We start from the raw sequence: 13,759 nt of genomic DNA on the forward strand, positions 1-13,759 counted from the left end.
ATTAAATGCCATAAATAAATAAAAAGAACTATGGTTTATATATTATATATGATGCAATATTAAAACTATATGTTATAAATATAATATGATAAGTTATTTATCATATTATAATTTATTAATTATATGATAATTAAATTTCTTTTTCTCCATAACCACCCTTAGTGGGTAGTTATACGGTTTTATGGAAAATTGGGATAAAATAAAATTGTTTTAATTATTCCAAATACAAGTGAGAAACAAACATTATTAGTAATCGAGTAAGAGAGTCTTACTACACCATCACTTGAGAGCCTAAACGATCGAGTAGCTAGTCTATGCGATAGACTTCATCATCTACACAATAGTCCTGTTGTATACGCGATTGTCTTCCTCCTTCACACTAAACCTTCCCTCTAACCAAAATAAGCCAGAGTCCACTCTTGGATTCTCACACCGAGAATACCAAGGTAATCTAGTGGTAGTGTCCGGATCTGTTCGAGGATCGAGTTTCTACTTGCTGCTGTTCGAAGGAGATCGAGTTGTTCGTTGTGTTTGTGAACGATCGAGGGATATACTTGAAGAAGGGTTCTTTAAAGGTGTAGTCTCTTATCCTTTGTTTTTTTTTTCCAAAGCATGTTGTAATTTAAGTTATGTGCATAATCTCTTTTGATTAACTATAAATGTATGAGTTCATTCACAATGAAGTTTGGACGATCCGCTTCCGCACAAAGGTCCTCTGTAATTAGAGTTCCTTTAGAAACATCTTATCACACCATCACAACCATTGTCCCACCAATAGTGTTACACAGTGAAAACAAGCAATTGAAGTGGCTGAATTGGGCAGAGGTTTAAGTACCAAAAGGCCGTCAGTTCTTCTTCATGATTTTATTACTGAACCTACACAGCAAGAGAGTCCATCCTCAAGTTCATTGGCATCCATGAACACCTCAGATACTCCCCACTCTATAGCACATTTTGTGAATTATGATAAATTTTCTACATGACATCGTATATTTCTTATAGCAGTAACTACACGACATGGACCTCATAATTTTACTGAAGCTATGAAAGATGCTAGTTGGAGAGAAGCCATGCAAAAAGAAATAAATGCATTGGAAGCTAACCAGACTTGGGTCATAGAAGTCTTGCTCCTAGGCAAGAAAGCTCGGTGTAATGGGTATATAAAATTAAATATCATGGGAATGGAGAGATTGAAATACTCAAGGTTGGCCCTATAATTTTTTACAATTATAAGGTTGAGGGTATAGATTATAACGAGTCCTTTGCTCCCATGGAAAAAATGGTAACTGTACGTACTTTATTGGCATTTGTAGTTGCAAAGAATTGAAAACTGCATCAGATGGATGTTCATAATGGTTTTCTTCATGGTGATTTCGATGAGGAAGTGTACATGAAATTACCACCTGGTTTTACTAGCAATACATCAAGTATGGTGTGTCGTGTCAAGTATGGTGTGTCGTGTCAAGAAGTCTTTATATGATTTACGTCAAGTTCCAAGGTGTTGGTTTGCTAAGTTAGTTGCTTCTTTGAAGAAATATGGATTCACCTAGTCTTATTCAGATTATTCACTCTTTTCGTTGCATTAGGACAAGTTTAACTTAATGTCTTAGTATATGTTGATGATCTAATTATTTCTGGTAATGACACTTCTGATGTTGCTTCATTTAAGAAATATTTAGGTGAAAGTTTTTACAAGAAGGACCTAGATATTTTGAAATATTTTCTTGGCATTCACCTATTCTATATATATATATATTCTTGGCATTAAGGTTGCTTGAAATTTAGAGGGCATTTTTCTTTGTCAATGAAAATATACTCTTGACATCATTTCAGACATGAGACTTTTAGGAGCTAAACTTGCAAGGTTTCCAATTGAGCAAAATTATCACGTAACACTAGCTATTGGTACTTTGTTGGCAAATCCTAAACGATATCGGCATTTAGTTGGATATCTTAGATATTTGTCCTTCACGCGACCTAACTTAGCTTATGTGGTGCACATTTGACTCAATTTATGCAGGCACCACACTAAGAACATTGGAATGCTGTAATTCCTACAATTTGTTGTTTGAAAAGTTGTCTAGGTCAGGGAATCCTTCTTCACTCTAGTTATGATCTTTCTCTATCTAGTTAGCGTGACTCAGATTGGGCTAGTTGTCCATTGACTCGTCGCTCACTCACCGGTTGGCTTGTTTTTCTTGGTGGTTTTCCTTATATCTTGGAAAACCAAGAAGCAGCAAATTGTGCTTCGATCATCAGTAGAGCCTGAGTATCGCTCCATGGCTTCTATTACGACTGAACTCAAGTAGCTTAAAGCCTTACTTTGGAGTCTTGGGGTGGATCATCCCTATGCTATAAAATTATTTTGTGACCATCAGTTGGCATTGCATATTGCTCGAAATCCAATTTTTCATGAATGCACAAAACGTATTGAGGTAGACTGCCATTATGTTCGTGACGTGTTTAAGATGGCACCATTGCTACACAACATATTTCTATTAATGAGCAACTTGCTGATATCTTTACCAAAGTAGGAAACAACGTTTTATATATCTTCTTCACAAATTGGCATTTGTGATCCTCATGCTCCAACTTGAAGGGGATATTAGGAAATATAATTCCTAAATTTTCTTTGTATATTATTAAGAAATAAATTTGGATCTTTGATTTGTATATTTTTCCATTTGTATATTTTCATATCTATTTTAGTTTTCATCCAAATATAGGTTGTATATATATTCTTCTCACTTCAAATGAAAATTGTAGGAAACAACTTTCATGACATATATAAGAACTTTTTACCTTTTCGATTTAAATTTTTTTGAAATTGAGTCAACATGCACCTTTATTTTAAAAAAGAGGAAAGATAAGTAAGAGAATATCCTAACTATTTATAACTTTTTTACTCAATCTAAATTTTGTTAGTTAGAATGTCCCTATAAAACTATTAAACAATCAATTTTGGTCTATCTAAAAACATATATATATATATATATATATAAATTTTGGCCTATTATTTCCAATTGGTTGCATTTTCCCCATTCAAAGAGGATCCAATGTGATTATTATTAAAACCTTTTATTTTCCCATAAACCCTCAAGTGGGAAGTTTTATCACATGATCAATCCAAAATTCTTGTTTAAGTCAACCCCTATTGGTAACCCCTTTTTGAAAATCTCTCCACAAATATTTCTTCATAAATTTCATCACTATTACAACTAACCCTTAATTAATATTAATTAATTTCCTCTAATTCCCTTGTTTTCAGCGACGTGCCGTGTCTTCACTGCCATTTCTTCTCCCTTAATTTTTAATAATACAACAAATTAGTTCTTATTTTATAATTAATTTCAGACTCATGCATTAGAAAAATAATAATAAACTACTCGATGTAACCCTTAGCTAATAATTCTCATAAACTAATGAAGTTTAATTCCAATAATTTGATGACTTTGAAACAAAATCAAATCACAATTAGGATTCTAAACAGAGAAGTGGGTCTTCTAATTTAGCTCTGTAAATTACATTAATCCTCCTGCAAATGAGATTTTGAATTTTGACAATTATAAGGAAAACAATATACACATACACATATAATGTTTTTTTTTCCTCCCTTCTTTTTCTTTAGAAGTTATTCTTTTTTTTTTCTTTCCCTTTTCTTTGATGAAGAATTGAACAAGATGATTACAACATGAATACACATAATGATGATTTGATAAGAAATTTAAAAAAAAATTAAAAAAATAATAATAATAAACCTTTCTTAATCTCAATGGTGCAATGGATTTGGACCAGTTGGGACGAGGCGTTTTTCGACACCGTATCTGGGATCAATCTCTGCTCCGGCAGTAGGAGAATCGTCGTGACGATGACGGTGGTGGTGGTGGTGGTGATGGTGAGGATGATGATTCGGGTGTTGATGAAGATGTTGGAGAAAGATGGTGAAATCAAATTTGGAGGGCATAAGTTTTCTATTGGGAGAAAAGGGAGAGGTTTTTGGAAGATGTTTGGGATGGTAATGATGATGATGAATAGAAAGTTGATGAAAGAGGATAGCTGAAGAGGAAAAAAGGATGAGAAAAAAGGAAAAGAATTTGCAGAGAAGGTTTAAAGGCATTATTATTATTATGATGATGATTAGTAAGAAGAAGAATATGATTAAGGAGGGGAAAGGAATGCATGGGAGAGGGGGAAGAAGAAGAAGAAGAAGAAGAAATGAAGGGAATATGGGAGTTTGAAAGAGTGACAGCTAATTTGGAAAAGGGGGGATTAATATTTATTAGTATATAAGAAATATTAGAGAAGGTTGACATTGGATTGGACAGTGTTTGCTTTCATAAGAAGAGAGAAAGAGAGAGAAATAGAGAGAGTTTGTGAGGGGACAAAACTGTGGAGAATTCTTGTTTCAATGACACCTTCCTTTGCGTTAAAGGAACAAACCCTCATTTAAAGCAGATTGTCAAACTTCTGATTATAATATTTCCAAATATGCACACACAGAGAGAGACTTATATATATATATAGGGAGAGATCGAATCTCGGACTTTTAGGTTTTAATCGTAAAAATTTAGTTACATGTTTATGTTAGTTGAGCTATGTTTATGTTGATAGATTCCTATTTGTTTGGGTTAATTATAGATTGATATCCCAATTATTTATAAAGGTTAAATTAGGAGATTAGTTTGTGTATTAGATCTTACACTTCTGGAATTTTTAAATATAATTGGTTTTTGAGTGTAATAGCTTCTAAAAACTTTTCAATTTAATAAGTATTTGAATTTTTACTTTTGTGTTTTAGTAGGTTCTCGACCAATTAGACATTTTTTAAAAAAAAAAAACATGGGTATATTATATATAAAAAAAAGAAATAAAATTTCAAAAAATAAAAATTAGGGTTTTAGTAGACAAAAAAACAATTTTATGTCTAATGGCCACATTTAAAATTAAATTATCAACTATGTCAAAAACGTATTAAATATAAATTTAAAAACTTAGAGATCACCCACACGTTTCCTACGAAGTGTTGTGACCAATTAGAAACAAAATTGAAATTTCAAGAACTCATTACATGATTTTTGAAGTTGGTCAATTTAATACAAACCTAAAAGTTATGTCCCGTTTGATAACGATTTCGTTTATAGTTCTTCATTTTGAAAATTTATGTGATTTTTCCTTCGGATTTTCCAATTATATTTTTAACATTTGATTATAAAAACAAACAAACGAACAAACTTGAATATCTAATCAAATTCTAGAAACAATTTTTTTTATTTTTTTTTTTAATCTCTTGCCATTCGTTGGTTATTAGGGGCATCCCGAAAACGTCCGGGTCGAAATATGGCTTTCAAATTAAGTTCCGAAAACATTAGAGAAAGTGAATAACAATACATAAAAAGTTATTAGTGAAAATAGTTATTATAACTTTAATTTTCAGAAATCAAATGATTACCTATCAAAATTTTAGAGATTAAACTTGCAAGTAAACTATTAAAAGAAAAAATCTTTACCATTGAAAACAGTGTTACTCTCTCTTTAGAGACAGCTTATTTTGATTATGATAGCTTATTATTATTATTATTTGGAGTACATTTTGACTATAATAGTTGTAATAGTGGAGAATTCATAAACACAAACAAACACATAAAATTATGTATTTCGTCTTTGTTAATCAACAAAAGGAAATATAAATATAAAATCTTAGGCATCGCAGGAGCCAGCAAAACATGCCCATTATTTTTATTTTGGATTAGACAGAGAGAGAGAGAGAGAGAGAGAGTTTACAGATTTTTTAAAAAGAAAATGGCAAAAGAGAGATAAAAAATTGAAAGAAGGAAATAGGGGAAAGAGATAGCTGACTTTTGTATGCAACTAAAAAATTGATTCAACTTTACAAGTAAAGTGGGTGTGTGGGGAAGGTCTGTTTTGCAGGTTTCAAGGTCCATTTAGAGACAACTCATACTATTACTATATTATTTGTTTATTAATCTTTCCTAACATATTCAAATATCAAATGCTGCAATGAGAAGTCGTAATTTCTCATATACCTTATCATATAATATCATAAGAGTAATACTTTAAATGCATCTCGAACACCACCTATCTTTATGCATCCACTCAAATAATTAAAATATTCTAAAAGGAAGTTTCAAGAATTTCTTATATAACAAATTATAATTGAATGCACAAAAATAGCTACGGTCCGAGATACGGCTGAGTATTTTTCATATTATAATACAAATATATTACCTCACATGATTTTTTGTTTGACTTGCTCTGCTTTCCATTTATCTCCTAAAAGAATTACCTGTTTAATGGGCAATTCCCTTGCACGCCTATAATAACAACAGTTTCACCTAAGAAGAAAAATACTTTAAAACAAAGGAACATTGCTTCCTTTACACACTATTATTTAGTGTAAGAAACTGATGAAGAAAAAGACTTGTTTATTCCTCCGGTTCTAGGATCTAATTTGAAAAGGATGGTGAAAAAGGTAGTGTCAAAATCAGAAAAGGAAACAATAAAATCCTATTTGAAGATCAGAGAAAGGCCTTGAGATAGAATATGAATGGTGGTTCTTGGAATAGAGGAAGCAAAGCAATATAGAAACAACAAAGATCCAATATGGTTGAGTGTGCAAACCCAAGTTCCTAAACAATCTTTTTGTTAAAAACTAAGCACTCCCCTTTTCTTCAGGAAGTGGGAATATGGACTTTGAATGGCTTTTTTCTACATCACTTTGTCGGCTATGCCCTCCCTCCCTTGGCCATGGATATTATATGCTAATCTTATCACTTCATCAAATATTGACCATCCGATCATTGATAATTCTTATGCAAAAATGTCGGCATGGGTTGGGAAAATTCATGAGAAGGAAGAGGGGAAAGTCAAATCACCCCCCACCTACAACTTTTTTGCTTAAACCACAGACAGTTTCACCAAATAACACTAGCAAATTCTGGTGTATTAGTTCACATTTGGTATATCAGAGTAGATGACCTTGATCTTGATAGCTTTTGGATTTCCTACTACCTTTCCCTTCCTTCTTTCCAGCTACCCCACTAAGATTGTTTCAATTACTTCCTACATAGCAATGATGTAACTTGAATAGGATATGTTCCATAAGTTGTACAGTCTCTTTAGCACTCAAGGACACGTTTGTACAACCTATAATACCAGTCCCATTCAAGTAAGGTCATCGTTCTATAAGTTGTACGGTCTCCTTAGAACTCAAAGGCAGAGTTTACAACCTACCGAACAAATCTTGTTCAAGTATGGTCATTGTTCTATAAGTTGTACGGGTCAAGCTTAGATGTAGAAAACCCCTCTATTCTAAAAGTTGATGTGACCAAAGCTGGGAAAGAGGGCAACATATTAAGAGGATATCAAAGGTGCTGTATATCCAGTATAAGAATGTTTTCTTGAGACTAAACTGCGTAAAAGTAAACAGTTTTATGCAGGATTAGTACGTTCTACATTCCACGCTGCTGCAACCTACAAAAACTCAATATGTAGAATCCTGAACGGAATTGTGATCTGATAGAGCTGCCAATTGTTATTGCAATCAATAAGAATATATAACATACAAATAAAGCATGTGCATTATGCAATACTTAAAAAGATATTTAACTTGTTATGTTCTATTGTTTCTACAAGGAGAGCAATGAGAAATTGTTTGGCAATAGCTGTCTTTATTTCTAAAATTCTATATCAGCTAAACAAGTAAAAACTATTGTAAAATACACCGTATTGCTTCAATAGTAAGTTAGCACACGAGTTTATCCCACTGTAATTGGTAACACATGGATAATCCTCTCTTATTTCTACTTAATTTGTGAGTGATAAATCAATTAAATATCTATTTTTTCTTGATCTTTTCTTCCAGCACACCAAACAGTTCAATTCATCGGAGTCCCCAAGATGAAATGTCAGCAGTAAATCAAGCAATTATAGGCTAGAGATCTTTAAAATCGGCTCGAACATAACAAGTAACACGGCTGCTCAAGATTAACTGCAGAGCTTCTACCTCAATTCATTAAGGCCTTCCAGATGGAAGAAAGGTAATATCACCTTGTGTCAGATTTGGGGTATAAAATTCTCTTTGCCTCTTCAACCTTCCTCCCAATCCACATCATCTTCTTCTTCATCTTCTACCGAAGCCGATGCTTCAACATTCAAGTCAACCTTGTAATTTTCATTTGCATTACCTGTGAAATATGGCATGAAAGGTAAGGTTCTTCCTTAACCCAACTTAATTTTACTCGTAAAATATGCCACAACCAACTAAAGAAGAGTTCTACTTGACCATCCTTAAAAAGTTAGTCTAAGAATCATAATAAAATCTAATGTACAACTGAAAAATTAATAATTAAGAACCTAAAGAATTTTGTCACTAAATGTCTTCCAAAAACTCCCAAGTACACAGTAGTGAATTTGATATGCAAATTTGAAATTGCTATCACTTCAAAAGCTGGTACGATATGAGAGCATAAAATAATAATACTTTGGTTGCAATTTGTAATCAATCCTGTTCTTTTTGTATAGGAATAATCAATTATGTTTTGAAACTAGAAAGTCAGTACGCGGCTCCGAACACAAATAAGAAGCAGAATATTTAAGCCACATGAAACATAAAATTCATGCACAAAATCACTTCAATGACTTTAATAAAATTGGAACCATAAAGAGAATATTACCTCAGCCCTGCACGAGGATAATAAAATCCATACACAAAAAATGATTACCAAGAAGCTATTTCTCAAAGTAAAACATTTTCTCTCATATAAAACCATGCTGAATCTCGAAACAGATAAAAGCATGCGACATTCTACGTCATTTACAAATTTAGGGCACAATCAAGGTGCTTGCACGGCAGAATAATAAGCAGATATAAACACCATAAAAATTTAAAGAATCAAACATGGACAGGAAAAATTGTCTCACCACCTATTGGAGCCTCCTCCCACTCAATATCATCTTCTTCATCCTCTTCACGTTTTGCCTTCATTCCCACCTGGCGACTGGAGTTTCTGTTAGCCACGTTTTCAGTAACCTCTGTACTGGGCAATTCTTCTTGTCCCTTAGCAGCTTCTTCAAGCTCTTGTTGCTTCTTCAGTATAGCAGCATAATAAGCTTTAACATACTCATCCTACAATACAGCCCACCAGTACATTAATCGTATAATTACTTTCAATTTTAGATATTAGGATAAAAAAGCACTTAAAATTCATAAGAAATGAAAAGAGCAAATCTAATTGAACGAGCCTGTATATTCGTTTTATCATCATCATTGGCTGATGATTTTTTATCATCAGAAAACTGAGCAGAAGCTGAACCAGCATCCATCTTTGACTCGTCTTTGACCTCCCCGCGTTGTTCCTTTGTGAGGTTCATTCCTTTCTTGATCATCCAAGGAGGTAAAACTTTCAGACCTGTGTTCTCGGATTCAGATTTAACATCCACTCCCTTGCCCTCAGCCCCAGAAAAGGCAACTTCAACCTAACGGATTCATTCAAAAACTCATTGATCATCAGACTGGTACCTTTCAAGGTCCAACGATAAAACAATCATGAGGTGGAAAAATGGATACCTTGGTCTCGCCAACAAAAGGCATAGGTGTTCCCCCATATCCCAAACCTTGAGCTGATTTCGAGGGATCATTGCCATTGAGATCACCATTTGCCCCCCGTGCAGCTGCACTTGCACGAGCTTCCCATGCTAAAAGAGTTCCAAATTCTGGAACCGGCAAATCTTTGACTCTGCTGAGTTGTTCCATTAAAGGTTTAAGCTGGACCTGCAATTTTTTGATTTATTCATCACAAAAAATAATAAATAAATACCTTATTTAAATTCTGAAACAGACAGAAGCCAAGAAGAAAAGAATCAGAAGTCTTCTACAAAACAGGTGTTCATTATTTAAAGAAAAATAATCAGCTCACTACAGCATAAAATTATGCTTTCTCATATCCAGGATTCAATTCTTTCAAGATCGTTATGATTAAAAATAATAAATAAATATTTAAAGTCAAACAAGATTCAGAATGCACTTCGTTTGGGTCATTGTACTTCATGTAAAATACACAGCACGTTGAAAAACAAAATTCTATTTAAAGAGATCAAACCTCCATCTTTTGAAGCATGTCCTTCAATTTTTCATGCCGACGCTTCCTGGCATTATCATCTCCATCCCCTCCTTGGGCAGCAGCCAGTTTGTCACTCTCTGCAACCAGCTCTCCATTGCAATTTTCACAATGGAAATATTCATCCTCAAAAGAGATTAATCGAAGAGCATCCAAAGCAGTGTACCTAATCAATATCATTAAATTTTCAAGCTTGCTTCCAGATAAAGAAATCTAACAAGTGTTCAGTGCTGTGATTTCATCCGGTTGAAATTACAAAATATCAGAAAGAACATTTCTTAAGAGAAAAAGAACCCATCATCAAAACCTTCTCGAACAGTTGGGGCATATATACTCTTGAACTGTGTTCTTGTCCTCCAGTTCATCTTTCAGTTTTTTCTTCATGCGGTGCATCCTGTATCGAACCACATCATAGATCTGAAACAAAGTTTAGCTTTAATATGGTAACTTATCAGAATTAAGTCTGTTTTTGTGGGGTTTAGATACACTTATTATTTAGTGATGAAGCAACCATAAAAATTATATATAGAAAAGAAACCTGCGCATAGTCTAGCGAGCAATAAGAATGTGTGTGCATCTTAATCTTTTCATCCCCCTCCTTCACTGGGTGTTGACCATCGGCTGTGGCAGCAACCGCAGCACTAAATATCTTTGCTCCCTTAGCTGTCTGGAAAAGCAAATAGCAAAAAGATGAAGAGAATGCCTATAAATAATGCAATAATGATACAAAACGATAACTTGTTGATACGCTCCTCCACGTTAAAAAAAGTATTAATCATTACGCAATATGTTTAACACAACTCAAATAGATTTTTCTATATGAAAAATACCAGACAAGTTTACATACCACGCATATCAATCAGCCTCGAATTTAGAAATACAGGAAGATAAAATGTAAAATGAGAGAGAAAAAAGTGCAGAGGTGATGAGAGTGAACGTCATTCAACTTAGTTCTAATTCTTATTTTCCAATCTCCTCTCTAGTGAAGATGTAAAATGGTGTGACACATACAAGAGAGAAAGGTGGATTGCCCATATGTCTAGTCCATGAAAAAAGGTAAAGTGATGTAGGCACTAATAATTGCAGTAGAGCCATCTATCAATGGATTCAGCACGGACTATATTTATTAGTATATGCTCCAAAGTGCTAGTGGCATTTATGCAATCTCGTATCTAAATTGGTCTTTGAACTTTCAATTTTATGTCCGATAGACCCATTTGGTCCCAATAACTTTGAAGTTTGTGTTCGATAGGTCTAGCAAGTTTAGTCCCAATAACTTTCAAGTTTGTGTCAACTTGGTGCCTAAACTTTCAGTTTCATGTCCAATCGGTCTCTAGATTTCAAATTTTGTGTCCAACGAGTTCTTGACCTTTGAAAAACCACGAATCTACTAAACAAAAAGTTGAAAGTTTAGAATTGCATCAGACATAAAACTCAATTTTTTATCTAATAGATCAATTAATTTATAAGAACTTCGAATATGTCTAGGATAAAATTGAAAGTTCAAAGATCTATTAAACAGATTTTAAAATTCAAGAACCAAATAGACACAAACTTAAAAGTTCAATACTAAACTTATTATTCAACTCAAATTTAAACTAAATACACCAAGAGGCAACAAAAACAGTAATGTCCCAAGCGTCTCCAATGGCCTAGCTGTCCCTTGAAACACTTCTTTGTTTCTTTTTAACAAAATTAAATAAAATAACAAATAAACTCCATTCAACATAAGCACCTTAGATGCTTATAGACAATCAAGTTAAGATGCTCAAAACTACATACTAAGAAATTTCAAGACTACTAACCTAATAGGCACAAGAACAAGATGCATTGATAGAGTCAGCACTGACCTCCCTTCTATGATCTCGAGTAATCAGTTTTTCCTCTTCTAAAAACCTTAGGGTTCGACGTAATTGCTTTGAATGTAGTTTTAAGTTCTTTGCCAAATCTTCTTCCCGAACCCATTGTCGTCTAGGAAAGGATACAACCAAAAAAAAATATGATAAGCAAAGGAATAATGTGGCAGTAAAACAGCTCATCAAATTCACAAAAGAAGATAGATGCGTGCAAGGATTTGCCATCATAACAAATTCAAGAACAGACGAGCAAGGCTTTTATGACAATAAATTATGAAACTTGAAACTTTAAAATGACATTTTTCAATTACCAAATTGCTCAGACCGTCCAAAAATTCTAACTTAAAAAACAGGATAAGGTTCCTTAACAAATAACAGATGAACCAATAATAAGCAAAAATGAAATGATAATAAAAAGAAACAGAAGTACAACTAAGCTATTGAGTAAGCTGCATCAATGTGCCCTGTCATCCTTCAACTTAGCTTCACTAGAGAAATAACACATACGAGACAAGTTTCAAGAAACATGTACAAGCAACCATAATGTCGATCGACTTAGTTGTACCCAGCACTAGCAGAATTGGGTGTACAATACGTACAATGTCTGGAACCATCATGGGATGGCCTAGTGGTAAAAAAGAACCATGGATTTAATAAAGAACTTTGAAAGGATGGATTCAATCCTTGTTACCCATGATTTAATATCCTATGAGTTTATTTGGCACTTAAATATTGTAGGGTCAAGTGGGTTCTCTCGTGGGATTAGTTTAAGCTAGCTCGGATACCCACACATATTTAAAAAATAAAATAAAATGTCTACAGTGCACATCTTAGTCTGGAAATATAACTACCAAGAATCCACTTAAAACTGCAATACGTTCAAAATCAAGAAAGAGGGTGCCCTTCGAATTCCCACTAATCCAATCATATTCAAGCACAGTTCCTACGAAAAATTCATTCCACTAATGTAGCTCCCCCTCCCCCTCCCCCTCCTTTTAGTTGTTTGGTAACAACAAAATTGAGCGAGATTCTGCTTTTGCCTTGTATATAAGGCTAAAGATTTCCAAGTAAATAAAAACGCCAAATAGTACCTCGTGAGAGCATCAAGAACAACAACCGCGATTCCCCTGTTATCACTCCGACCGGTCTTGGGTTGATTATCCCCTTTAGTCGTAATGTCATCGTAGAAAGCTCTCGCAGCTAACTTCACCAACCTGCCCAATTGATCAAGATCATTCAACACACCAAATTAAACAAAATCCACGAAGAAAAATTACAACAGAAAACAGTCCCATTGTTCAGAGCTAGAAAAGGTATTCAAATTGCCATTTTATCATTTGAGAGGGCTCACAAGTTAATAGAGGAAAGTACCTGTTAAAAGGTTCGATACTCATGATGGTGAAGAATTAACTTGGGGTTCAATTCCTCAATCAAATACTTAGAACTGGTCTTGCTAATACATGTGAGCTGAATTCTTCGGTATTCAATTCAACCAAGACTTTGCAGAGGAGAGAGATCTGAAGATCCTGAGAGAACAGGAACAAAAAGAGGCGAATGAGAGCACTGGCCGTCATAAATAGACGAAACAAAGCGTATGCTATTAGGAAACTTGCGGGTCGGATTATCTACGATTGCTCGGGTTCATCAGTAAATGGGCTTTCATCGGCCTGATTTATTGGGCCTCTATAAAGGCTTTTGGGCCTAACTTAATCGGCCCGATTCGATTTGATAAGGAATAGTAGAGTTGAACGGCAAAAACTACCATGA

At 33.9% G+C, this 13,759-nt stretch overlaps 1 protein-coding gene across 2 annotated transcripts; it reads right to left on the reverse strand.

The window, feature by feature from the left end:
• Positions 1-7,607: 7,607 nt before the first annotated feature.
• Positions 7,608-13,551, reverse strand: LOC120071925 (general transcription factor IIE subunit 1). 2 transcript variants are annotated; one of them, XM_039024362.1, is made up of 10 exons: positions 13,364-13,551; positions 13,084-13,206; positions 11,987-12,107; positions 10,675-10,803; positions 10,444-10,553; positions 10,119-10,302; positions 9,587-9,790; positions 9,262-9,495; positions 8,944-9,145; positions 7,608-8,204 (listed from the first exon to the last, which is right to left on the reverse strand). In XM_039024362.1, the coding sequence occupies exons 1-10, from the start codon at positions 13,384-13,386 to the stop codon at positions 8,107-8,109; spliced, it is 1,428 nt and encodes a 475-aa protein (XP_038880290.1). In that variant the 5' UTR covers positions 13,387-13,551; the 3' UTR covers positions 7,608-8,106. The 2 variants fall into 2 exon arrangements, with proteins under 2 accessions (XP_038880290.1, XP_038880289.1); XM_039024361.1 differs by having other exon boundaries at positions 8,941-9,145.
• Positions 13,552-13,759: the final 208 nt, after the last annotated feature.

This window comes from Benincasa hispida, chromosome 2 (genome assembly GCF_009727055.1).
Source record: "Benincasa hispida cultivar B227 chromosome 2, ASM972705v1, whole genome shotgun sequence".
Classification (NCBI taxonomy): Eukaryota; Viridiplantae; Streptophyta; class Magnoliopsida; order Cucurbitales; family Cucurbitaceae; genus Benincasa; species Benincasa hispida.